The sequence below is a fragment of the Coturnix japonica genome, chromosome 5 (assembly GCF_054131305.1).
Source record: "Coturnix japonica strain WE chromosome 5, WE-NBRP24, whole genome shotgun sequence".
NCBI lineage: Eukaryota > Metazoa > Chordata > Aves > Galliformes > Phasianidae > Coturnix > Coturnix japonica.
In genome coordinates, this window is record NC_140667.1 from 44493994 (window position 1) to 44520732 (window position 26739).

Sequence of the window (26739 nt, forward strand, 5' to 3'; positions counted from 1 at the left end):
AAGGAAGCATGAGAATGACAAGTGAAAAACGTGCCAAAATTAATGCTGCATTGCCAGGTTTTATTTCCTTAGACATCTTTTAAAACACTTAGTCATTTCAAATGCTTATTACCAACCTAAGCTGAGAACTATTACACAACTTATTGCGTATAGATGTTTCTGGAAGAATTCTCTGCTGTTTCTTAGAAGGTACTGGAGTATAAAAAATGAGAGAGCAGCACCATTTCATAGTGTTTAGTTGTGGGCTCGTGGAGGAAACTTTCCGTTCCAATGAGGAGCTGCTGACAAGGCCGAGGCCGCGCAGCCCCCGCCCAGCGCTCCCCGCCCTTAGCAACGGGCCGCGTCCCGGGCGCAGTTGCGGCCATGGCGGCGGGCGCTGCGAGGAGCCGGCGGATCTTCCTCAACCACCTCGATTCCTACTGCGGCCGCAGCATCGGCGAGGTTCGGGCACGGCCCACGGCGGGCAGCGCAGCGGGGAGCTGGGCGGGGTGGGTGTACACAAAGGTGCCTTGTGTATGTTGCAGTATTTATCCGGTTGTGTTGTCGGAGCGTCGCTAGAAAGTGTGGAAGAGGAAGAGGAAAATGAGAATCGTCCGGAGGTTGAAGTTTCCAAGAGGCCAAAGGAGGGAGTCTACCAAATAGTAGGGACTCTCTCTAAGCCAGAGAGTACTAAACCACGCTTTGCAGCGGAAACATATGCAGTAAGTCATAACCTTATTTCAGGTTGTTGTTAAAGAGCATTATAAATATGGCAAGGCATATATATGAACCTCATTGATAAAGTGTTCCACCTAAACACAGTGGTACAGTAAACAAAGCATTTTCCCTTCTTAACACTTCACTGGCATCACAGCTGTCACTAGCAGCTAACTGTTCCAAATGAATACTTTTTTGCATATACATCCTAAAAGGAGCTAACTGAAGGAGGCTCAATTATTATTTTCTGAAACCACAATTGTTTGTAACCATCAAGTTGATTATCTGGAATCTCTTCAAAAATAGGAACATTTTGATCTGAAATTCTATACAGATGAGCCTTTTAATAATAAAATTAATGTATATACATGGGTAACTGTAATCTCAAGCACTGCTGTCATACGGAATGTTTGTTGGACTTGTTTGAGTGATGCAGACCATCTTCGTTACCAAAAGATGAGATGTTATTTTGTAAGGAAACTAATTTCTCTAGTTTTCTTGTGAGAAAACTACATTCTACCAGTAAGTTAAATCAACAAATTTTAACTATTCTTTTCCCTCAGGTCTCCTCTCAAAAAGAGCTTTTAGGTTATTTGCTTGAATGCGACGTTATTGTATACAATATCACTGAGGATGCAAACCAAATCGAGGAAGCAACATGGGCTGTTTCTGGTTAGTAAAGCTATCAACTGAACAGAAAACTGCTTACTATACAGCTGCTAAAGTTTACTGTAGATGTCTGACAAATTAACCTGGGATTTATAGTTCACTATAATATAAAACTGGGTTCCTTGATGGGGAAACGCTGCATGAATTGTTCAATTAATTCAAATGCATTTCATGGTCCCTTGCTCCCTGGTCATTATCAAGATGATTCTCTAGGATGGCCAATATATGTAGGGGAATGGCGTTACGCTCAGTGGGCGAAGGTTTAAATTGGATGTCAGGGGAAAGTTCTTCACACAGAGTGTGGTGAGGTGCTGGAACAGGCTGCCCAGATAGCCTGTGGATGCTTCATCCCGGGAGGTGTTCAAGGCCAAGTTCAATGGGGCCCTGGGCAACCTACTCTAGTACTGGATCTGGGGGTTGGTGGCCATGCCTTTGGCAGGGGTTTGGAACTTGATGATCCTTGGCTTTCCTTCCAACCTAAGACATGTTATGATTCTCTGATCTTAAGTATATTTTTACTTAAATCTGTTTTCAAAAATGTCATTAACAGCTTTTCTACAGCTTTCTTATGATTGTCATATCCAAATTCTAGTGGGTGTCTGGAATCATTTTATGGTGACAGTGCAACATTGCTCTTCATATTATAAAGCAAACTGTTCTTTCCTGTTTACTGTTTAATAATTTTGCTCTAAATTAAATAAACTTCCTTGAATTTTGTAGACAAGCTGCTTCAGTTACAAGCACACTTATTTCAGTATCTCAGCAGTCAATAAAGATGAAGCATTTTCTAGTATATGTTGTTTCCTATTTTCTTTTTCTGGGATATGCAGCTCTGTATAGATTATGTATATCTGTACATCTGTATGGATTATGTTAATTCCTGACCACGTGGTTCCATGTTCTTTTCCTATTTGTTTTCTTATTTATCATTGATTAATTTCTATTTTACACCAAGCAAAATAAAGGGTATTTACTTCAAAACACAGAACATGATAGCATAAATATATATACACAGGGACAAAAGCAAATATACAGTTTGTGTGATACAGTTTACAGTAGATTAAATCCTTTGCTTTCATTTAACAGCCCTAAATATGGAAATAGAGAATTTTGCAACACCAAAAATATTCATCCTCGTTTCAACAATAATGAGCTGGGCAAAAAGCAAACCCTCTGACCCAGTAAGTAAAATACTCTCTTACTGTGTATTTCCATTTAATGGAAAATAAATTAATAAATATTTCCATTTGATTTATTTGTTAATTTCAATTAAAATACTGCAGTATGTACTTCGGTAGCATTAACTTCATCTGCTATTATTGGGTATATTTTTCCTTGTGGTCCTTTAACCCCCACTTACTTCTCGACTTGTTAAATCAATTCCACCAAGTAGACAAGGTTAGGCAATGAGATACTGTGATGGTCAGACATTGGGACTGCTTGGACGTAGTCTCGCAAGTATTAGCTTTAGAAGTTTAAAACATTTCAAATGAAAGCAAAACAGTTTTTAAACAATATTTTAACCGCTTGTTTAAACATACAGGCCTTTAAAAATTATTCCATTTTATGACATGCATGATGGTTGCATTTTTTTTTATCTTCTAGGAGGATCCTGATATTCCTTTCACTGAGGAGGATTATCGTAAAAGAAAACCTCATCCTAACTTTATGGATCACATAAATGCTGAAAAACATGTTCTCAAATTTGGGAAAAATGTGTGTAAAGACCTTTTCTGTTGTTTTGTTGTTTTTTTTTAATATATTTTTAATGAGCTTTTTAAAAACCCCTGAAAAACAAAAACATACGATGGTCATCCTAGAGAATCATCTTAATAATGAAAGTTACCAACTATTTGATTAAATTTGTAGTGCATTGTATCTTTGATAAATGTGAATATCATCCCTTATGGCCATGTTTTAGAATTAATACATAATAATTACACTTAACTTACATAATTCATACAGATCCCAATATTATTTTTCAGTATCTACTGAGTAAATCATGCTTATCTCATTTAAAACATAAACAACAACAAAACGTCATTATGTTGGTTGTACAAGAAATAATTAAACCTGGAACTTGTGTGGGAAAATTACAAGGGTAAAAAAGATGGACCAGAAGATTTTTACCTTTACTTTTGTAGCAAAAAATTAGGGAAATGCAGCTTTTCTGAGAGAAGCTGCTGACCCCCTACCACAGATAGCTAGTCTCCCAGCTCTGTTCTCAATGGCAGTCCAGATCCTGAATCCATCGATTTAAAGCTATTCCCACTTAAAACTTTATTAGAATGAAACCAACCATAGAACAGAACGACCAAGTCCAGAACTGATTATAATAGCTGAAATGTGACATCTAGTGGCTTTAATGAAAATTACATAGTAACTTGAGCGTCCTTAACGGTGACTAAATATGTTGTAAGTGGCGCTTACCAAATCATTGCTTCATTTTATTCATGACGTATATCTGACTTATCTCAAGTAGTAACTTCACATGTGTCACTTGTGACACTAAATAGACTATTTTTTTGGTAAGGATATGGATCCGTTTTACTGGTTTGTATTTCTCTGGGTGGTGAACTGTGGTTTGTGTTCCCTAAGTGGCACAGCATCTATTGTGAGGTAAATGGTATACCGTCCTACAAGTTACCTGCTCTTTAGGGTAGATGAGAAATGGCCCTTCCTGTGCTGTCACAACTGTCAGGTTTTTCCTGCTGGGAGACAGAAATTAGTGTACCTTCCCCAGGAGCATTGTGCAGTCTGTCCAGAACAAACTGCTATTCTTAGTTTGTAAACAATTTCTATCTTAGTACTGCTCAAGAAAAGTTAGTGGGTGAGAACTTGCATTACCTCTAATTACCTCTAATTATCTTCTGATTGTAATATTACATGTGATTAACAACAAGTTGCTATGTTCAACTGAATTGATGTTATTTTTTATTACAAAGATTTATTTTGTAGCAGAAAGATATAAATGCATTACATAGATACAATATAGTGATATGTACCTGGCATCTCTGTAGATGATGCTTTGATTATACAATCAAATATTGGCTAACAGACTTCATGATTTTATATCTCTGAAATACTATGAAGAATGTAGCAAAATGTGGTTTTTTTCACATGCAAAAATCTAAATGTTTATTTTTTCTGTTGGCAACTGCAGTTCTGAGATCTTTAGAAAACCAGAATTATTTAACAGTCTTGTTTCAGCTTAAATATATCTAAGTGGTTCTCCATTAAAAGGCTTGCTAGAAATTTCTCTCCTTAGGGTGATTTAAATATTGTTTCTTCCTTGTATATAACCATGCTCGCTCATGAGCAAAGCAGTATCATTTTACATAAACAGCCAACCAGAACAGGCAAATTTATGACCAGGTTGATATATTGGTCGGCAAAAAATACAGGGGTTGACCATGATGTATGGTTAGGAAAACACTTTATAGTCCACGGATTTTGTTTAACATTTTATATCAAAATGAAAGCAAAGCAGTTCTAAAAGTACTGGACTCTCATTTTCTGCTTCTGTAAGCAAAAAAAATACAAACATAATACAATTGGGAAATAAAGCTTCCACAGATTTCAGAGTTATATCTATTGGAAAAAGAAAATTGAAGCATATTTTACACTGATCACTTCACTGATATACCTAACTTCCATTTTCTTAAGAATTTTTTTAATTTCAGCTCAGATGTAGATTTTTTATTATAATAACTATTTTTTAAAGGAAATATTACCAATAAAACTAACAAAACTAGCAGTTACGCAACAACTGGTCTGGCTTCAAATGTTAAGAGATAATTCAAACACTTTCTACACTTGGTATAGAAGTTCCCATATTTCAGTATGAGCTACTATTCCATTAGCAATACCATATTGTTATAAAAACTCATGTTGATTTTACTTCACAGAATAAACAGGCATTTTCAACTTACGTTGTTGCTTCAGGAATTCAGTATGGAGCTGAGGAAGGAGTCTTACACTACTTTTTTAAGGTAGATATCCAAGAAAGAATGTTTGAAGGTTTGTCTAATAATTAATGGCATATTGCATTGGAATTAAATATGTGTAATAGTTTTGGTATCATAGCCTTAATGTTCTTGTGAATGGAATTTATTAGATGGTCCCTTTGATATGAGTTTTAGCTATAATTGAAGTGATTTCCATGTGTATGTTTTTTTAGCCTCTCCATAATTTTTAACAGTGTCTCCATTTGCACTCTGCAGTCAGAATATGTCCAACACATCAATATAATGAGGAAAAATGTCTTTTCAACATTACATCATTCTTATTTTGGTTACAGTTACAAAGTACTAAAAATAACATGTTGCTGGACCAATGAATTTTCTTAAAAAGAAGTTTGTTTTCTTTGGAGGTTGCCAGTATTTCTCAGAATTATTTACTGCAGTTCCAATAATGGTTCAACAAATTGAATTTTAAAATCTTGAATGTGTAAATTTGCCAGTGCACAAATACACCTTTTCTCTTCTAACTTAATTATCCACCTTTATTTTCAGATAGGTTGGCTTAGTGAGGCTACTGCAATACCTGTTTTTGGACTAGGAAAGAATTATATTCCAACCATTCACGTTCGTGATTTAGCAGCGTAAGTAAATAAAGTTTCACTTGCGCAGTCATTGATAACAAACTAGGCAACAACAGTACTAGGAGAGCAGTGAGACTTTTAAGCTAGAGTAGAGTGGATTTAAGAATGCTATTTGTCTCCTCATCTTGAGGCATACAGAGATTTCAGTTTCTTCAATCCTAGATATGCCTTCTGGAAACCTTACATATCCATTGCACAGATGGTGTGCAGTTAAGGAATTACTGGCTGTGCTGTATGTAAAGCATAGTATCAATCAACTAGCATGGAACTGAAACTGGATCATGGATTCTACAGCTAAAGTTAGTGTTTTGTACAGGTGTTGCTTTTTATCCTTTGAGCTTCCTTACAAGGAAAATACATATCTGTGTTTCTTTATTGAGAAAAATATACGTGAAAAAAAAACTTCGTATTAGGATTGCTTCTGAAAAGCATCTCACAAGGAAAGGCCAATATGCTTCACGAACTACTGGCCTTAACTATAATTCCTACATTCCAGGGTGTTACAAAACATAGCAGACCACAGGCCAACGTTTCACTACATATTTGCAGTAGATGACTCTAAGAACACTTTTCAACAATTAGTAAAGGTAAGGAACTTTTATTTTACAGGTATCTACAAGATTATTAAATGTAGACATTTTAACTTAAGTCTCTAAGCTTCCCCAAATTATCTTCCTTTGAACAAAATGTATTACTTGGAGTAACGCTGCAGAATTAACCTTAACAGTTATTGCTCTCCCAAAGAAGCAAAATTGCTTCTGGCAAATTCTTAGTGATGCTAGACACAGTATTTGCAGGTAGACCAGTAATCACACACAGAAAGAAGAGCTGAGCTCACTCAGCTAGTGAGGGGACTCTGTAGCTCTATAGTTCTCCTTCCCAGAGAGCAGCCTAAGCCCTAGCAATGCCTTCCCTTCAGTGGCTGACCCTTAAATGAGCCAGGGTTCCTCTTCTCTGGGTCCACCCCTTCTGGTCAAATGAGGGAACACAGGTACAAACAATTTGCTTGTGCTCCTCAGGCAAGACACACCCTTTCACTATGTGCTTAATCACCAGTTCAAGCTGTTAAAGCATCTTAATGCTTCAAGATCTCAATGTATGACTTACTAGGGGATATTTATAAAACTGAATTAGCTATAGGAAAGATTATAGAATGAACTTACGTAGGTACCCTATGAAAATCTGATGAGTCCTTTCATGGCAATAAGATTGTTTATAAAATAGCAAATAGATAGCAGGTGTAAATTGACAGTTTTTGTGATGGCAGGAAGTTGCTAGTGTTGTAGAGAGTGCTGTAAAGAGCTATTTTGTCAAGGAGCTCTATCAGCCCAGAGGAAGAGTGGAAAGGTATAACTTGAGAGTTACTTAAATGTATGGTAGATATTTCCAATTTAGGAAGTCTTTGAGCTAAAGATTAAGAGAATACTTGGAAGGAATATCACGTATGTTTTTCCTATTCTTACTTTTATTTAGGTGTCCACTAATTGAAACTTTTTGAGACAGAATATTAGAATATGTGTAGGGTTGATAGCAGATTTCATGATTTTATGGAACCTAGTGTTCATTTGAATTCTATTTTTTATGTCTGCTTTAGGTTATAGGAGTAACTAACATCTAGTTAGTGATGAGATGGAGATAGTAATGTGGAGAGTTAATGGTGGTATTCCATTGATCTGAAAACATTTTGTGACTGTTCATAGGATTAAATACTTAAAGAATCTGGAGCGAAAGTGATGAGAAATAAAATAGGAATCCTAATTAATCTTAAACTATAAGAAGTTAATTAAACTTAAGAGCTTTGGAAGGCTTGTCTGATTTGGGGTTTGTTGCAAGCACTGAAGGTGGGACGATGTATAGTGAAACAGAGATGTGTAATACTAACGCAAAATTTAAAGTTAGTATGATGTGCTTTAATCAGTAAATCATATCAGCATACTGATTTTTTAGAGATAGTGTAACTTAAAATATAAAGTATATGTTTTTTTCTGTAGAAATTCTGTTGTGTTTTGTTTTTCCTAGGGTTCTTAGAGAATGTATGTATTACTGTTTTCTTTCTTTACAGTGTATAAGTAAAAACATTGGACCAGGAAAAATTGAGAAGGTTCCAGAAGAAGATGCATTCTTGAGTAAAGAGTTAACGGTTAGGTTTTCCTTTTTTGCCTTTTTTACATTATGAAAGAAGGTAAACATAGATGTAACATATCATGAAATATACATATTTATTTCAGTGAAAAAAATGTTACTCTAAAATATGGTTAAAAGTAAGCATAGAAAATAGGCAAGTTAAAAATCTAATTTTCAAACAAACATGTTTTTAGAAGAAATATAGCTTGATCTGGAAAAGCAGTGAAGCAGCGATGTTGCTGGTGTACTAAGCATACTAGAGCATGCTTACAAAACCTAGAGAAAATCATAATAAATTAGTAAATATAATGAGGTACTATGAACATGTTGAACACAGAATATGTAAATTAATATGTCTTCATCTACTTACCTGGAATAAACTGTTCATACGTGAAATAAATACATTAGAACCCTGCCATTTTTATGATGGTACTTAAAGAATTTCTGAAATACCACTTTTCCCATGAATAGTATGAAACCTCTACATAGTACTGAATAATTGTTCAGTGGTTGTATCACAATAATTCTTGACAATATAAAAATATATATATAATATATTTATATATTTTAATATATTTTTATATATTTCAATATTTAACTATATATATATATACTTAAATATATATATATATATTTAAAGCAAAACAATAACAACAACAAAAAAACCTTGAAATGTTTGCACAAAAACCTGCTTCCCCCGTGCTTAAATTCTTTCTGTTCTCTACCTTCCATTTTAGTTTCTAGTTGAAGCCAGCAGTATTCTTTTAACATGCAAAGCTTACAGGTGTTAAATAAATGTCGTTTTGCTCCTTCAGCAAACAGATGTGGATATGTTGCTTGTGAACCTGCGAATGGAAGCTATGTTTTTGAAAGAGACTTTCAACATAAAGTGGGTTGCTCAAGCAGGACTGGTGGAGAACATTGAACAGGTTGTTGAAGAATACAAGCAAAGTCGAGGACTTCTGGTAATGGTTTGGTGTATGCTATGTATTTTTTTTTTTTTTCAAATAGAGATGGTTATATATATTTAAGCTTTCATTTCTTTTAGTAAAAATGCAGAAAAGACTGATAGTGACATAAAATAAGTGAATATAATTGAAAATTGAATTGAATGCTAATTAGAATGATCATCTGATATTTCCTATTACATCTAAAATTTAACCCTTGTAGGTGAAAATAAACTTTCTGATGGAAAGCTTTATCTTTGAAACTAGTTTGCAGTCTACGTCATTTTAGATATAGTTGGCTTCAAGAAAGTAGTAACTGTGTATTCTTAAATGTTTTTTTGTTTGTTTTATTTTAGTCAGTAATTAGATGACCATTTTGTGTCCTTCATTATACTTAGTGAGCCATGATATTAACTGGCACGTAGCCTTCCTTTTACCCTGCTCCACTGTATAATATAATGAACAATTTTTCTGTTACCTATGTTAGCTAAATACTTAGATCTCCTGTATTCAGGTATAAGTAGCTATTCAAAGGTTTGAGTAGTATAAACCACCAGATCTTCAGAATTAAGATGTGATATTTTTAGTTTTAATTATTAGTTATTTCCTATTGTTTATAGGGGAAAAAGTATTTATTTTAAATAAAGAAAAATTCTACATTATTTGAATGATGTTACATCTTCAACTTATTTTTTTTCCCCAGCCTCTCAAAGTTTACATTCATGGTCCTCCAGGGGTTGGGAAATCCACCATTGCTGAAGAAATCTGCAAGCACTACAAGCTACATCATATTAAGATTAAAGATGTGATTTCTGAATCAATAGCAAAACTGGTGTGTGACTTTAAGATACTCGGCATCATTTACACTGAACTTAAACTCTATAACTTAGCTATTTAAGAATGACCAAAGGCAATAATCATATTCCAACAAAATGTTTAGAGAAATGACAATGTACTGATGACTGTTGGCATTATTCACTTTCTTGTCTTCTTTACTGACCTAAAAAATACATTACCAAAACAATTTCAGAATTGGGAATGGAAATATTTTAGATGTGCTTATGATCTTTGGGGATGCACTGAACTCTTAGACTTAAGATTCCTTTTAAAGAGTAAAGGTTACTCAGTATCTCACAATCCAGGAGAATATGTGGGGCTTGTTTGTTTGTTTTATTTTATTATATCCATGTGAGTAAGAAAATTTGGCCAATTTTGAAAATTTTGAACCAATTCATATTTCTCATCTTGCCTTCAGGAGAAAATTGTGGCTCCTAAAGAAGTGGACGCCGATGATGTGGGGCAAGAGGGACAAGAAGGAGAAGTGGGAGATGAAGAAGAAGAAGAGGAGGGTGAAAATATAGAAGAAGCAAATGAGTTGTTAGCTGGAATTAAAGAAAGCATGGAACAAAATGCAGGTAGGAAGGTACTAAAGTGGGACTATCTTACTACTTCTCCATATATTTTATATAATTATTTTTCACTACATAGTGATTGTGTATGTATGTCTATGTGTATATATATATATGATCACTCTAATATCTTTGTGTTTTCTTCTCAGAACAGAGTGCATAACTTAAATAATACAAAGTAAAAGGTGAAATATGTCATTATCAAATTTAGGAAGTAAAGTATTCCAGTAAGAAGAGCACTGGCAGTATTTAGTCTGCGTGCCTTATTTTGTTGTTAAAAATGATAATACCTTTTAAGATGTAACATTTTAAAGATAAGTGTAGTTTATAATATTTAAGACTATTAATAGCTGAAGCAAAACAATGTAGGAAACTGGAGGCAGTGGTTGCAAGAGGATAATAACTAGGTAAAAGCAAACTTTTGTAATACCATATATTTTCTCAATAATGTAGTTCAAGTTGATAAGTTACTTTATCTCAGTCTATTTATATGTGAATAGAACTTGCAAAACCCATCTCACATTATTTTGTCTTGCTTAAATTCTTACTGTTAATTGAAAAAATCAAATGTTTGATTTGACACATGCTTATTTCTGTTGTTTATTTACTTTTTATATAAAAATCTGACTGAATCATTCTTAAATATCTAATTTCATGTTTTGTATCCTTGAAGTTCCAATATTTATGGGATTGTAACATTTATGATTGTAATTTTATTTTATAGCTGCATATATATCTTTATATTCCCTAAATATGAAAGCTATCTATATATAACTTTTATTCTATAAACCTTTAACAGCACATTGAGATTTAAAATACATATCTTTTTTTTTTTTTTTTTTTAGTCTAAAAATTGTCTCTTATAAATGAAATGAACTGTTAGTAAAATAATTCCAGATATTCTTTTTTTTCATGATCTAGGTGCTTGATAACCTTCTTTTTGTTGTAGGTCGTCTAGATGATCAGTATGTTATTAGACTCTTCAAAGATAAGCTCAAATCTATGCCTTGTAGAAATCAAGGGTATGTTCTGGATGGGTTTCCTAAGACCTATGACCAGGCAAGAGAGCTTTTAAACTGTAAGTACTGCTGCTTTTGTTTGTTTGTTTTTTTGCTGCTACTGCTGTCGTAACTTTTATTTTTCTTAGTATCTTATTAGTTTTAAGTGCATCAACGCTGTTTTGACTGCAGAGCAGAACACAAAGTAGTTGTTTGTATGCGATGCTTTAAAAATTTAAGAAGGATTGTAATGGACTGTTTAACATATTAAGCAAGATGTTCCTGAGATGATCTTGGCTGGCAACATACTTAATAAATACACAAATAAGAATGATTTTTTCTGTGTTGAACTACTCTATGCAAGAAAGCTCTAAGACACATTTTCTTCATAATACACAAGAGCTTCTTAGCGAAGGGAATTCAGCCAATTCATGTTCTGTGTGTTAGAGTGGGGGTGTATTAGATGAGCTTCAATGTATGCAACTTAAGTGGAATTCCACTATATACATTTCAAATTCTTAGCTAACACTGTCTATGTATGAAAAACAAGAATCAGCTCCATAAATCAGAAGGTGAGATTTTAAGAAAAACAAAACCTTGTCTTGTCCATCTTAATGTGGTTGATAATAAACCACCTTGTTCAGCTGACATGCATCAAACTGTTGAGCCACCTGTTGAGGAAGAACAGACAATATCAGAAACCATTAAAACAACACTGTTCCAAGCTGTGTCTCTTTGGTGGAGGAAAATACAAAGCAGCAGGAGGGGTCAGGGACAGAAAAGTAGTATGGACGTATTTTGTAATGGTGTATGCAAAAGAGCACCTTGCTGAGCAGCTAAACAACTGTTAGTATCCTGTGATTAATCTGTAGTGGCTGAAAGCCTGCATTCCTTAACTCCCTCTGAATTCGTGTAAGTTTACTCAAATTATCATAATTGTTGGGAAATATTTATTTATGCTATAAATAGAATAGAATTTTAACCTCAAGTGATAATCTCAATTACATATTGCTTTTGTTTTAGTGGAGGAAGAAGAAGAAACTACAGACAAAATACCTAAATATGATAAAATCATCGCACCTGGTAAGTAACAAAACAAAGACCCAAGAAATAAACACAAAAAAGACTTTTCAAATGTTGCTGCCACCAACAAGAAGCCCAAAATATCACTCCATCTGTTCATATTACATTTAAGATAAACAAAATGTCTAATTCATGAAACACGTTTGCTGTAATATTTGAAAGTAAGCAATTAATCAAAATGAGGGTTTTGACTTGTTTCTGTGTTTTTTACATTCCTTTCTTTTTGTGAAAGTGCCACCAACTGTTGGTTTATATTTACATTATCTGTGCTCATTTGTGAGTTTAAATTTATCATTGAAAGTAAATAGATATGCAAGAGGAGAAGTCAAGAATAATGTGTTCTTCTTCACAGAATTTGTTGTATCTTTGATTGCATCAGATGAATTTCTTAAAAACAGAATAATAAACCTGCCAGAAAGTGTTGTTGCTGGAACTCATTTTACTCAGGATCGGTTTCTGCAATCTTTGAACAACTTCAGGGAGATCAATACAGAAGATGAGACTGTTCTCAACTATTTTGATGAGCTTGAAATACATCCTCATTTTATTGGTATGAAATAATAAAATTCTTAGCTGAAGTATGAATAGGAATTTGTATTGTCACAATTTTAATTTTGAACTTAAATATATACAACAAGTATTTAACAAAATATCTGCAAAAATATCTGTATGCTCATAGGGATTCTGATCTCATTAGATTCTATAGGAAACGTGTTTTGTACATTAGGTTTTTTTTTAATCATTCAGTTTTGCAGTCCAACAGACCAAAATATGTATTTAACATAATTTATGGACCTCTGCTCTTGCCGTCTTTCTGGAGTGGTATAGTAATATATTTTCATGTACTTCATAGCTGCTTATATTTTTTTCTTTAAATTCATCCTCTGATGCTATGACCATGAATATTCTACAAGGATGAAATTATTAAACATTGAAGATGTAAGGTTAGTAGTGCATGTGAGATTATTTTTCTTCCTTATGCACTATCCAGAAAGTTGCTATCACTGGGAGATCTTGAGAAGACTGTTGTAATCTGATTATTTAGTAAGTAAGAATGGGATAATATTCTATAAGCAAAGTGCCTTTAAGCTGAGGAAGGAGGAAGGGAAGAAAAGAGAAGAAATGAGGAGAAGAAAAGAACAAGAGAAAGCTGCAACTAGACTGAAGTTGCTGATATTTGGAGCATACATTTGAGATGAGTTATAGAAAGTTAATTGTTAAACAGTCATAAATTATAAAAATTTAGGAAATCAATTGATTAATGTAAATCATGGAGACTGTGAATAAGACTACTTAAATTGTTAGGAAATTTGGTGGGAAAAAAATAGCATGTGATGATTTTTACATTTAGGATTATTTCTGATTTATGCTTCTGTCTTTTAGTTTTTAAGTTTCCAGGTGCTGAGTGATTATTTTTGTGTAACTTGCTGACTACTTTCTCATGCAGTTTTCTGCTAAAATCTTATGTGCCATCTTCTAATTCATAAAAGGAAGGAGATGATAAGATGGAGATATATTTCATTTTCCTGTTTTCAGCAGATGTTGCTGTTTTTATTTGTATCCAAGCAGTAAAAATGATAGTCTTAGAGTCCTGGGAGGATTGGAATGCAGATTAGCTGGCACCTTCATTCAGCTAAAGCTGAAGCAATGTTATTGCAGATTGAGTGTTAGAAATAGTAAATATCGAGATGGTCTGATGTCATTAATTGGTCATAATTTACACTTCTGGGTATGAAAGTAAGTAGCACTGTCCAAGACAGTTTTATTTTGTTAAGGACTATGAAGTGTATGCTCTATACTGCAGTGTTTTATACTGAGAACCATGTCCAAAAATTATTCTGAAACTCTATTTAATTCTAAATAAGGATACTCAATGGTCTGCTAACCTTACCTATTGAGGTATCACAGCTGTCATATTCAGTTTGTTGTGTTCATTTACATCTTAAAGGCAGCGGCATCTTTAGATCCTGTTTATCTCTGAGTATTTCTTTCCCTGTATTTGCATGATTCACTGTGATTGCTGCCCACTGAAGTATGCAAGTCTTTATTTAAAGACTGACTACATAGATAATTTCTGTGAGAAATCTTCTACTCTGTGAATACCTCTCCATTGTGGCTGATGTTGCAGTTGGTTTATCAGAAGTGCTGAATGAATATCATCAGATTTAAACAGATAACTGACTTATGTCAGCCAGGTTTTGAAGGAAGTTGTCTATATTTACTGACCTTAACTGAGAATTGTTGAAGGACTGTGTTGATTTGATAAATACTGAATCACATTAGTCAGATGTTTCTTCCACCATAATTTTAGAAGATCTTAACATATGGCTTTATGAGCTGCATTGTAGGATTTCTTATTTTTTTTTCCCCCTCAGCCTGAAATATGATTTGTACAAGGTTCTGGAAATTGCATTTCACTACAGTGACTCACTTCGTGAGGTCTGCAAATCAGTTCTCTTTCTGCATTATTTCCATCTGCAAAATGGGGATGGTGGCACATGCATATTAGATGATCTACAAAAAGGAATATTAAAGTTATAACAGTTTCCTTTGACAACCTTAATTTATGAGGACTTTTAGCTATCTTTCCTCTTTTTAGAATCATGGCTTTTTAAAAAATTTCTTTAAAATACATTTTTAGTAGCTATGCATTTAATTATGATTGTTGTAATATTTGTGTTGCAGTCATTCTTGGTCATCTGAGAGAAGGCTGCGTTCTTTAAATCCTCAGATTCAATGCCAAGAATGTTCTTAGCAATATTTTAAATGACTAAAAAGTTGCCTTGCATTATAATTTTTATATCCAGCTGCAGCTAAAATTGTGGCATTTATGATGGCATAAAAAAACTTTTTCAGTTTGGAATACTTCAGGAGTGTAATTCACAATATACTGAGAGTAAAGATGTCTAAAAGAAACTTGATTATGTAGAATCATGTTATATTTCTACCTTGATACATCATCAAAGTTTGGACTTCAGATTCAAATGACAGACATGCATTCTTATAATAATTGTATTAGTAATGATCTGTTATCTTCTGTCTGAATTAGTGAAGGAAATGAGAAGCAAGAGTGAAAATATTGGAGTTTGTTTCCAAATGCTAGTAACCTGTTGTGCAATCTATGTGGAGATACAGGGTCAGAAGCTGATGGTTTTGTGCCTGTAGATAAGGTGATATTAAGATTGGCAAAAGGAATATATCTGACATAACTTCATCTGCAAATGTCAAGGCTTAGAAAGCCTGCAAGTGTTAAACAGAATAATTGTAAAAAACAACTGTAATACATTTCTCCCTAATATCATCACCTGAGAAAGACAAACTATTTTAGCCTAAACCAATAAAGAAAATCAGATGTAGAAAGTTTCATTTTGCCTAGGGGAAAAAACAATCAAACAAAACCCCAACAACTGTTAATAAGCAACACAAAACAACATATAATAATTGCAAATTCAAACATGCACACTATATATACACTCAGGTCTTGCAGTTATTCATTGCTGGCTTTTGGTAATAGAGAATAGCCTTGAAATGTTTTCTCTTGTCTTGTTTTAAAGATGTAACCAAATATGAAGATCCTGAGAACAGATTAATACTACAAGATCTCATCAAAGAAATTGGGGAACCACGAAATTATGGACTGACAGATGAAGAAAAGGAAATTTTGGAACGTAAAGCAGCTGAGGAAAGCCTTGCCAGAGAAGCAAAAGAAGAAGCTGAACGAGAGCTTAGAGAAATTGAGGAAAGGGCAGAAAGGGCAGCAAACTGGAAACAGTGGGTAAGTCAATACATATTTTGGGGGAAGACATTATCTGTGTGTTTTGGGAAGTAGAGCTTCTGGCAATGTTGCATAAGAATATATGGAAAGGGTGGCATAAATTCTCTAATTTTTTATATTGTACTTTAGATCTGGCTTCTACAGTCTCCAGTTACAGCTATTTAAAGGCAAACTGACCATTCTATAGAAAAAATCATTTTCTTACATTTGGATGCCTGTACATATCTATAGGAAAAATATAACCAAAAATTGCTCACCTTTTAAATAAGCTTTTAATATTGCTCTGACGTTGGCTTGTTCTACCCATAGCTTTTAACACTACTTTTTTGTTTGTTTTGTTTTCTTTTTAGGTAGCCATCACTATTTAGTCAACTACTATTTTGTAGCTCTTATTAATGTTATTCTTTTTTGCTTTGTAACTTATTTGTAGAGTAAACATCTTGAGGAAGTTAAAAAACAAGAACAAGAATTACTGGAAGCCCAGTCCATTCCTCTAAGAAACTATTTAATGAGGCATGTCATGCCAACACTTATGCAAGGGTTAACTGAATGCTGTAAGATCCGGCCAGATGATCCAGTTGATTTTCTGGTAAGGTGATTACTTTGTTATTGTTGTGTGTTAGATAAACCCTAGTGAAAATGTTAATAGATCAAAGGCTGTTTATATAAGCACTTAAACTACTTATTTTACCTGTTTTCATTGTTGCAATTATCTGCAATACAGGTGAGCACTGATTATAGTTAGAGTATATTGATTTTCACAATATGAGATCCTTTCTCACTGTGTACTAATCCCATTTTGCTACAGAGTAACTCAGTTCTGCTATGGTGCTTTTCTGCTTTTCTTATGGTACTCTGCCAGTTCCACTGGAAAGCTGAGGTGTGCAGGAAGAGAAGCGTCACTCTCTACTCTGTTTACACCTCTCTAGATACAACAGTACTGTTTGAATAATAGCCATCAATAATCTCTTCACAATACACAAATAAATTAATGAGTGGATCTATTAAGACTCTCATGGAACACCTCCATTTTGCAAGGGACCTGAAGAAGTTGTTTAGTTCAGCTTTCTGCTGAAAGTAGGGTCAGCACTGAATTCCCGCAAGATTCAGATGTTGTAGATTTGTCACTATGTGGCTGTTCTTGCTCTGTTCCCTAGAAAGTATTTAACAAGCAATTGCTATTTTTACGTTTTAAAACCAGAGACTTTGAAAGTAACTTTGAAAATCTTCTGTTTGCAGGCGGAATATCTCTTCAAGAACAATCCTGATGTCAAATGAGATAGCATTAAATCCTTACAGCAGTAGAAACCACTAAATAGAAAGGCTGAATGTTCCCAGTGTTATTTACAGTGAAAATTCTTAGGCTTGGTTTTGTTCAAACACTATTTTAGTATCCAGTTCTTTTCACCCCCACTGTACTACTATGTGGCATTGAGGTTTTTAATAGTCCTTCTACACATTGATTAATGCATGAATGTATCTGTTTTTCATGCATCTTCTTCCAGCTGTGAAACTTAAGAATCTGTTGGTTGTTTTTCCTCCTGGATTTTGTTGTTTTAGTTACATGTTGTATGCAAACAGTGTATTCCTGCTATGATTCACAAAGGAAGTGAGCAAAGAGGCTGAGGGAAGTATTTTCTTCTTTGGACTTTGTATGTGTTTAAGTTCTTAGACGCTGCCAGTCCAAATTACCACCTGAAGCAGCTAAAGATGAAATAACTGGTTATTTTAGAGAAATATGTAGATGGGGATTGTATTTTTCTAAAGCAAGGGCAAAAATAAGACGCTGACATATTCAAAAAATGCTTTTTTGTGAGGAATTGCTGTAATACGTGTACTTCTCCAATAATAAATATTTGAGCTGCTTGTGCAAATTATACCTTTTTATTTTTTGAAGTTTAGGACTTGATCCTTGTGGATCACATCCACCCTGTGCTATTTATGATTCTTGCTGTCTGAGACAGAGCTTTCATAACTTATTATTAGTAAACAGGATGCGCACTGTGTGGGATTTAAAAAAATAGGTCTGATTATAGATGAGTAGGAACAGGCTTTTCCCTTATTTATTCAACGAAACGAGGCCGTTCTGAAGCCTCAAGGTCCCTGGCGCCGGGCATGGCTGCGGGAGCCGCATTAGTTTCCATGGCAGTTAAAGGCTCCCTCACTGCTCAGCCCGGCGCCAGCGCGGCCCGTTGTGTCCCGGCCTCGCCTCCTTCCCGGCAGCCCTTTCAGCGGGGTCGGATCCCGGCGGCTCCGAGGTGAGAGGCCGCCCCGCCGCACAGCGCGCATGCGCCGCGTGCTCCCGGCCGTTAGAGCTTTGTTTTCAAACGGCGCCGTCCTTCCGTCCCGCACTACAGCTCCCACGATCCCTCCCGGCAGCGCGGCCGACTGAGCGCGCGCGGACGAGCTCGTGTGCGCGCCGTGCGGGGGTGGCCGCGCCGCTGCGTAGGGCCCCCCCCCGTTCTAGAACGTTGCTGTGGTAGCGCCCGGGCGCCATGTTAGAAGGCCGGAGGGGAAGAGGAAAGTGAAGCGGCGGCGGCCGGGCCCGACCAAGGGCTTTCTCCTCCCTCCGAGCCCTCGCCCCCGCCCCGGCCCCTACCATGGTCACGGCTCCCGCTTCCCGGCGGGGCGAGTGACCGGTCCGGAGGCGGCAGCGGTGGGGGAGAACGAAGAACAAGAGGAGGAGGGAGAAGGGGAAGACGCGGCGGCGACGGTGGTGGTGGCGGCGGCGGCGGAGGAGGAGGAGGAGCCGGAGAGACGATGCCGTTGTAAGTCGGAACCCCGGCACAGCAACTTGCGGCCCGCGCTGGGCGCTCGCTGCTTCTCGCCCGTCCCCGCTCCCGGTCCCCGCCGGCCTCGTGCCCTTCCGGTGCCGCAGTGTGAGGGGCAGCGGGCCCGGCCCGCTCCTGCCTGCTCCTCGCCAAAGGAGAATGTGCCGCTGTGGCCTTCACTTAGTCGCCGCTGTCTCTTTGAGGGTCTTTTAGCGGCCGCAGGGTGCGGGGATGTGCGCGGGGCTCTCTCAGGACGCCGGGTCAGGCGGCATCAAGCGGCCGCGTTGCGCGTGTTTACGTCCCGCCGCCAAACGCGCAGCTCCCCTTCCCTTCAGTAGTGCCGCCGTAGTCTCTCCCACAACCCCAGACCGAGCGATTTGCTCTCGTTCTGCGGGCGGAGGACACTCAGGCGGCGGTTCTCACGCGGTCCCAGCCCAGCCCCTGTCCTTGCGGAACTCCCCCGGCCCGCGGTGACTCCAGCCCGGCGCTGCGGGGCACAGCGCCCCCTGCCGCCCCTCCCGCCGCCACGCGGGGCCGGGGACTCCTGGACGTAGCCTCGTGCCTGGGGCCCGCCGGGCCGGCACCCGCGGGGAGCCTGAGGGGCCGGGGGGACACGCAGCTCCGGCCTTGTTAACTCACCGCTTCCGTTTATTCCGCCCCTTCCTCTTTTTTCTTTTGTTTTCTTTTTCTTTTCTTTTTTTTTTTTTTTTTCTTCTTAGCCGTTTTGACGGCACATGGTTGAGATGAGAAAACTCTTTTGTTCCATAGCGCAAATGTTAATAGATAATTTATCCTGCATAAGTCAAGGCAGCAGTGATGGGTGGGAGGTCAGGTGATTTCTAGGGATAAGATATGTGTATATTTCAGAGAGGGTGTGACGTTAAATTCCAGGTAATTTGGAATTCCTACAGTCACTGTTGTTTGTGCCTGGAGTTCACATACAGAATAGCCTGGTTTGCTTGTTGTACTTGCTTTATTGAACGTAAAATACTGCTCTATTCATCACGATGCACAGAATTTGAAACAAAACTTTGTGGGGGAAGTTCTTCACTAGGAGAGTGGTTAGGCCCTGGAACAGGCTGCTCAGGGAGGTTGTGGATGCCCCGTCCTTGGAGGTGTTCAAGGCCAGGTTGGACGGGGCCCTGGGCAACCTGATCTAGTAAAGGTGTATGTTTGGTGGCCCTGCCAGGCAGGGGGGTTGGAACTACATGATCCTTGAGGTCCCTTCCAACCCGGGTCATTCTGTGTGTGTCAGGATCAACACAGCGGGTGAAGGTAGAAGGGAAAATGATCATCCCAAGACATTTCTGAGGGATGCGTAATGAGAATGCAGCTTGTTTGTAGATAAGCTCTGCACGTCGTTATGGGAATGAAAAGTTGCCAGAAACTTTGAAGTGTGCTAGGTTGGTTTTGTTGAGTTCTTTCTTTTTTTTTTCCCCTTTGTTTCTTAAGGGAAACAGGAAAGTCAGACACTTTCTGCCTGCTTTCATTCTCGTTTATTTTGCTGTGACTGTGTAAATTCCAAGTGTTTCGTAACAGCATTCAGAGTTTTGTGCTACTTCTAATGAATGAATGATCTTCTCCTTTGAATTCCTTGCTCATTTTTCTTAAAGTCAAAGTTTGATACCTTAACTACAGATTCTTAAGTAACACTGTATAGTTTGAGCTGCACATCACTTCCAGATCTCTCAAGGTTCCCCCCCATCCCACCTTTAAACATATTTGAGGGTGCTGGCTGCTATTGACAAGCAAAGTCAGAGCTGATCTCTCATAACCAGCAGCTTCCATAAGTTTTTATGCCAGAAGTGTGAGTTTGAAGTTGCAAGTGTTCAACATACAAAGTGGTTCAGTTGTAAGAGAGCAAACTCAGGTTCCATTGATGCCAACAGCTGGTATATTTGAAAAATCCTTCTCGTGGTCAATAAAAGAATTAAATTTATCCTAGGGAATTAGGAGTGTTCACCATGATTCTCATTAATTCCTTGTGTAAAAGAAGAGATTTCCTTTGTGCAAGTCACTTTGTAGGAGTTTCATTTGTTTTTTAAGGGTATTGATGGAAACAAAAGTAAAAAGCGAATATTTCTCCTGTTACAAAGATACGTTTCGGCAAACTGTTAGATGGAGAATAGTCGTTAGTGAGCATTATCTGGAACATAGGATGACAAGGAGAAATGAAGCTCACTGAGCTTCATATATTTCAGAAAGGACAAGATTTGATGGAGAAAGGTTCCAGAATCAGTAAAGTGGTTGCTGTGTTTCTCTAATTTGATGATGCAGCCTCTTTATGTAACCTGGGCCTTTCTGTCTCTCCAAGCAGTACAAATTTGTCCCTTGTTAAACTACTGATATTGTTGCATCTAAAGCTTCTCTGCTGGACTTAGGCATCTGCTGAAGTCTTTGTAAAAATCTTTGTAAAAATACCTTATTTTCTTTAACCATAAAGGGAAAAAGTTTACAAAAGGAGCATTCTGAAGTGTCAGAAGTGCTATGGAAGTTGTTGGTCCTGTTAACTGCTCTTAGAGTTTTGGGGGCATGGGTAGTGGTTTGTTTGTTTCCTTATAAACCTGACTTTCTACTGGAGGAGTGTTACCTCATGAGTGGGATGAGATACTGTTGTGTTTCTGAACTGAACTCGGGTTTTTATAGGCTGAATTATGAAGGAATGAAATGCTTTACTAATTCCAGAATGCACCAGACACACTTCAGAAATCTGCCTTAAAGCTTGGATAGTCAAGGAGAAACTCATGTAAAAAAACTCAGCTGAAGATGAATTTGTTGGATGTTGTACAGTAGGAACCATAAGGCAAATGGGTGCTTTTGCAGCAGTTTTCAGTCTTCTACTGTGACTCGGGGGGGGGCGGAAATAAAAGTTTGATAGCTGCAAACGTAGATGTACAACACAATATTTGGGAATGCAGTTATTTTGGGATGGGTGAATTTCACCTTGGAGACAAGTTAATCTCTTAATATTGAGACACTTCATCTGATTCCTTTCTTTGTTGCTTCCTGTTATTTAGCCTTGCAGGATTTCTCAAAGCACTATCTGGAGTGTTTTGTCTCAAGAATAGCAACAAAGCTCGGGTGGCTTTGTATTTTTTTTTCCCCCCTTCAGTTGCTGCCTGCGCAGTCCAGGCAAAGTTTCAGCAGTTTAAACTAAAGAACATCAGAAGCTGTTGTTACTAAGAATGTCGTGGATGGGTGTGTGTCTGGACGTGCTGTTTTCGCTCTTCTGTACAAAGACTGTCCCAGACAGATGAGCCGGAGGGATCTTGGGAATGAATGCCATCGTTGAGTGTCTTCTTCCATACTTCTGTTGTTTGTCATTGCATCTGCTTTAGGTGCCTTGAACATAACCAGATTGCTGATTTACACACTTTATTTTTTGCTGAATTTTAGAACCTCTTGTTCAGATACAACAGCTGGATTGTCTTAAGGTGAAATGCGTGTTTCCCAGTGGTGGGTTTGTGCAGACTTCATTGAGACTTCCTATATTCCTATATATAAGTATATATATTATATAAGTATATATATAATATATATATAAGTATATATTTTATATATATATATATATGTAAGTATTGTAGGTAGTGGTTAATACATCAGCATTAAACAGAAGCTTTAATCTGAAATTGACGTGGTCAACCCCTAATGGAGAAGTCCTCAAAACAAACAGAACTTGTTAAGACATTCGATGAAATCTAACATGCTGGAACTTAACCCCACTTGATTGATCAGATGTTGTGATGACCAGCACTGCTTCGGGAATCTAACTTAGGCAGCTTTTCGATATTTAAGACAGACTAGATTTTACTGATGTGGTCAGTGGGGGCCAATAGAGAGGATAGTTATTGGGAGTGCTTGAGTTGTGTGTTCATATCTGGAGGCAAGACTGAACCAGAATTCCTGACTGAAGTTAGACATTTAAAGTTAATGTTCTGTGTGTTGCTGGTACTATTTTAGGACAGCCTATGGTTTTTCTTGTTTCAGTGCTAGCTGTGTGTGTCTGGAAGTGATAATAACACAATAGCTTCATTTTTTATGCGCTGTTGTGAAATGGTTTTAACTGGGGCTGCATTACCTGGATTTATTCTTTTTGACTCAGTATTTATTGATAACTGTAAGGTATGCCCTGTTTTGGTTTCTGAAGGAAAAAAAACAAAAGTATCTTAGCTTTGTTTCTGTAAACTTAGTATAGAATGGAATTTTGTGTGTGTGAGGGGCCAGCAAGAGGAAAAACTACATTACAGGTGGCTTTTTCTGAGAGCTTGCGATTAAGGTTTGAACATGAGTTATTACATGCTTTGAAATTAAACCACTGTAGCTGTGGTGCAGTTTGCTGATGGCATAAACTGCTCCTTAAGTGCTCAGGACAAAAAAAGCAGGAGCCACAGTGTATTTAAATTGAAGTCTACAGATTTTTTTTTCCTGCAAATTTTAGTACTGTGTTATTATTAAGTATTTTATATTCATTGTAGTGCAGGAGCCAGACCTTTATGTGTATGTGATTGACTGGAAATAAACAAAATCAGCCTTAAATGATATCGTAATCTTAATGATCTTAAAACTTTAGTCTCGTTAGAATGAATAAGTGCGTGTGGTTTGAGTTGTCTGCTGGACTCTGATAGGGCCTACCAACGCTGCCTCTTTTTTTAAGATTGAATGGTTGGGTTGGGACTTTCTCTTGTAGTTTAATACTCTGTTTTTTGTTAATGCTTAACTTCAATGACAAGTTGACTTGAGTAGCCTTCCCACCCCCAGTCCTAGGGACTTAACTTCCCTAATCCTCTCAGCTGGAAGGTTAGTGTTGATGCTGGCCTGTCCTTTCCTTCTGTGTAAATTCAGTGCAGGTCTAGGATTGTTAAGTATTTTCTGGCTAAAATGTGAAGACAACATTAAAAATAAGCACATTCAATTCTATTTTTCTGTTTATAAAGCTGTGAGCAAATGCTTCATTTGAAATCTGGTTTTTCATTAGAGGTAGAGGAAGAAACATATACTTCTAATTGTTACACTATGATTTGAAGATTTGCTGTCACTTAAATAGATGAATGGTAGTTACGTAGAACCTGACTGATTTTTTGTATCCAGAAATGAGTTTTACACAAACTTTCCATGCTAAATACCGCTCCTTCTCTGCTGTTCAGTGAGCTCACTTACAACTCCCTTATTAATCTAGCAGTGTTCAATCAGTCAAAACTCACATGGCTTGATCTCTGAAAGAATTTTGGCTGTGCCCGTGCAGAAGTCACATGTCTAGCTTAGTGATTGGTGCAGGTTATTAGCAACAGTTTACAGGTTCTTTTTGATTGCTGATGATATTTCAATATCTGCAGAGTATGTGAGGTTAACCAAGAATAATGCGAAGTGCGTGCGAAGAACTAAGAGCCTGGTCCCAAGTGCGCTAGATTATAAAATGAGCTCTGCAGAGATTACTAAGTTTCTCTATCAGCGTAGCGGGGTGTGTGAGGCTTTCCCAGTAGAGCTGTCAGTATAGAAGACGAAGACAGGCCCAGCCTCTGGACAGATCCCGTGAGCCAGCAGTGTCCTATCTTGTCTACAATGGTACCCTCCCCTATATTCTCTCTCTCATAAACCACTTCAGACTATTTCTTATTCTACAAGTGGAGCTTGAGTTGTGCTAGTCATTGCATACTTTTATTCTGACTGGTATAAAATTGTCGAGCTTTGCTTTTAAAGGTATGGGATAAAAAAAGTTCAGAGTGCATGCTCAGTGAAGAGTGGTCATGCCTTTGAGACAGTAGCTTCTGGGATGGAGGTGTGTTTTGGTATTACAGTGACCAAAGTTCACCAAAGGATGGCATTTTGTCAATAAGATGACAGAATTTTGGCCAGGGTGGCAGGTAAGCAGTTCGGTGCCACCCAGTCCCCATCCCTGCATTGTTCTGACTCTAAGAACATCTAGAGTCAGTACATTGGGTTCTGCTATGGTGTGGGCACCTGAGGTTGCCTGGGGAACTACTGTGGATCACAGAACTTGGCCATGGAGTCTCCATTTCACTCCAAATTCCATATAATGGCACACCTGTTACACTCTGCTCTTATACCTCTGCTGTATATCATGCAATTGTTACACGTATGTGAAGGAGCTTGTAGAATGGCCATAACTTCAGTAGATGTCAATGGAGGACTCAGTCAGCATTACTGACTTCACTTCAAGAGTCTGCTTTATTGTTTCTGTGTCAGAGTAAAGCTGAATCTTTTTTTAATATATAATCAGTTTCTGCCAATCTGGGTTTAGTCAGACTTTCCGGTGGAGCGAAGTAGTTGCTGAATTGCATGTAGTTATGGATGAATGAAGCTTAGCAAGTCTGGGGGAAAAATTATGCAAATAAAACTAAATCATTGTTTTAAATGACTGGTTTAAAAACATGTAAAAATAAACAGTACCATGTCAGAATGTGTTAATTAGGATAAAAGAAAATTGGCAAAGGAAAGGAGAAATTTTATTTCAAATTTACCTATTTGCTTCATGGCATAACTAGAAATGTGCATAACGTGCAAGGGATGTTCATTGTATTGAGAATTTATATTTTGTGACCAAGTGGTCAGGCACTGGAACAGTCTCCCCAGGGCAGTAATTGTGGCACTGAACTTGCTGGAGTTCATGAAGAGTCTGGACAATGCTCTCAGACATATGGTCTGATTTTTGGGTGGTCCTTTGTGGAGCCAGGAGTTGGACTTGGTTTTATCCTTATGAGTCTTTTCCAACTTGGATTATTGTATGATTCTTTCAAGTGGCTGAAAGTACTGTTTCTGTTGACATCTCTAAGAAGATTCACTTTACAATGAGAAATCTTTTAGTAACTTAACTTATCCTTAACTTGAATTACTGCTATTACTGCTTTAAATAATTAGTCTGAACATCAGTTGTTTGGTTTTTCTTCCACAAGTGGTTTCATTCACAAAAAATCCTAAGGTCTATACAAATGTTTCAGCTGCTGCCAAATTATTTGCATGACAATTAAAACCTTAGTCGGAGGCAGATATGTTAAATAATGTTCTCAGAGATTATTGCTTCGAGTTGATTTTTATGTACTATTTTTGGTATTTTTTTTTCCTGCTTTGCTTCCTTTTTTCCTTTTTGTAACAGGCAGTTGTGCCAGGACAATTATGTGAGCATAAGCTTAGCATGTAATAGAAGAAATTATAGGGCTTGGAATCACTTGAATTAAATCAGTTTAACTTGTGGGAAATTATACTTGTTTTTGTTGGTTTTGGTCAGTTTAACTAAGTTGATATGCTTTTATTAATATTCAGTCTTCATAAAAATGAGGAATGAAGCCCTGAGCAGATGACCAGAAATTATGGAAGTGAAAATAAAGTTGCGCAGTAGCTTTTCATAATAGTGCAGTAGTTAGGCTGAAACTTTTATTCATTTATTTATTTGCTTATTTTTGGTAATGCAGTGATGCATGTAAATGTGGAGGAGTGATAATACATTAATACACAGGGGAATATTAACATTCGCCAGGAACGAGACTTTCGTAGAGGTGGTCAGTGTAAATATCTCATAGAGACAAATTGCTTTTTAGATTTTATGAAAGCTGAAGGAGACCAAATTGATAATGGAGCCTTTTCCCTTGTAGAACGAATAGCCAAATTCATGAAGAAGTATTAATGCCTAATCTGAGCCAAAACTAGTG

General features: G+C 37.1%; 2 protein-coding genes across 14 annotated transcripts in view; both read left to right on the forward strand.

The window, feature by feature from the left end:
• Window positions 1-56: 56 nt before the first annotated feature.
• On the forward strand, window positions 57-18181 carry AK7 (adenylate kinase 7). Of its 9 annotated transcripts, XM_085549429.1 has the most exons (19): window positions 228-441; window positions 525-701; window positions 1260-1368; window positions 2452-2546; window positions 2971-3081; window positions 5274-5357; window positions 5880-5968; window positions 6465-6555; window positions 8031-8108; window positions 8908-9057; window positions 9743-9871; window positions 10295-10454; window positions 11398-11526; window positions 12470-12529; window positions 12882-13079; window positions 15579-15665; window positions 16084-16304; window positions 16735-16893; window positions 17544-18170. In XM_085549429.1, the coding sequence occupies exons 1-19, from the start codon at window positions 364-366 to the stop codon at window positions 17580-17582; spliced, it is 2244 nt and encodes a 747-aa protein (XP_085405555.1). In that variant the 5' UTR covers window positions 228-363; the 3' UTR covers window positions 17583-18170. The 9 variants fall into 9 exon arrangements, with proteins under 9 accessions (XP_085405547.1, XP_085405549.1, XP_085405554.1 ...); XM_015865256.3 differs by lacking the exon at window positions 15579-15665 and having other exon boundaries at window positions 229-441; window positions 17544-18181; XM_085549421.1 differs by lacking the exon at window positions 15579-15665 and having other exon boundaries at window positions 57-701; window positions 17544-18181.
• A 611-nt stretch (window positions 18182-18792) lies between these two features.
• Window positions 18793-26739, forward strand: part of PAPOLA (poly(A) polymerase alpha) — a 38204-nt gene continuing 30257 nt past the window's right edge. For all 5 annotated transcript variants that reach the window (XM_085549430.1, XM_015865254.3, XM_085549431.1 and 2 more), the window contains exon 1: window positions 18793-19072. In XM_085549430.1, coding sequence (XP_085405556.1) covers window positions 19065-19072 — 8 coding nt within the window. In that variant the 5' untranslated portion in view covers window positions 18793-19064. The remainder of the gene's footprint in view (window positions 19073-26739) is intronic.

What these genes read in the sequence shown, in the direction of transcription:
- AK7 (XM_085549421.1), top strand. Translation starts at nt 207, where the DNA reads ATGAGAGAGCAGCACCATTTCATAGTGTTTAGTTGTGGGCTCGTGGAG. An exon ending in CACGTTCGTGATTTAGCAGC is followed by an intron (nt 5,969 to 6,464) that starts GTAAGTAAATAA and finishes CCTACATTCCAG; the next exon opens with GGTGTTACAAAACATAGCAG. An exon ending in AATACATCCTCATTTTATTG is followed by an intron (nt 13,080 to 16,083) that starts GTATGAAATAAT and finishes CTTGTTTTAAAG; the next exon opens with ATGTAACCAAATATGAAGAT.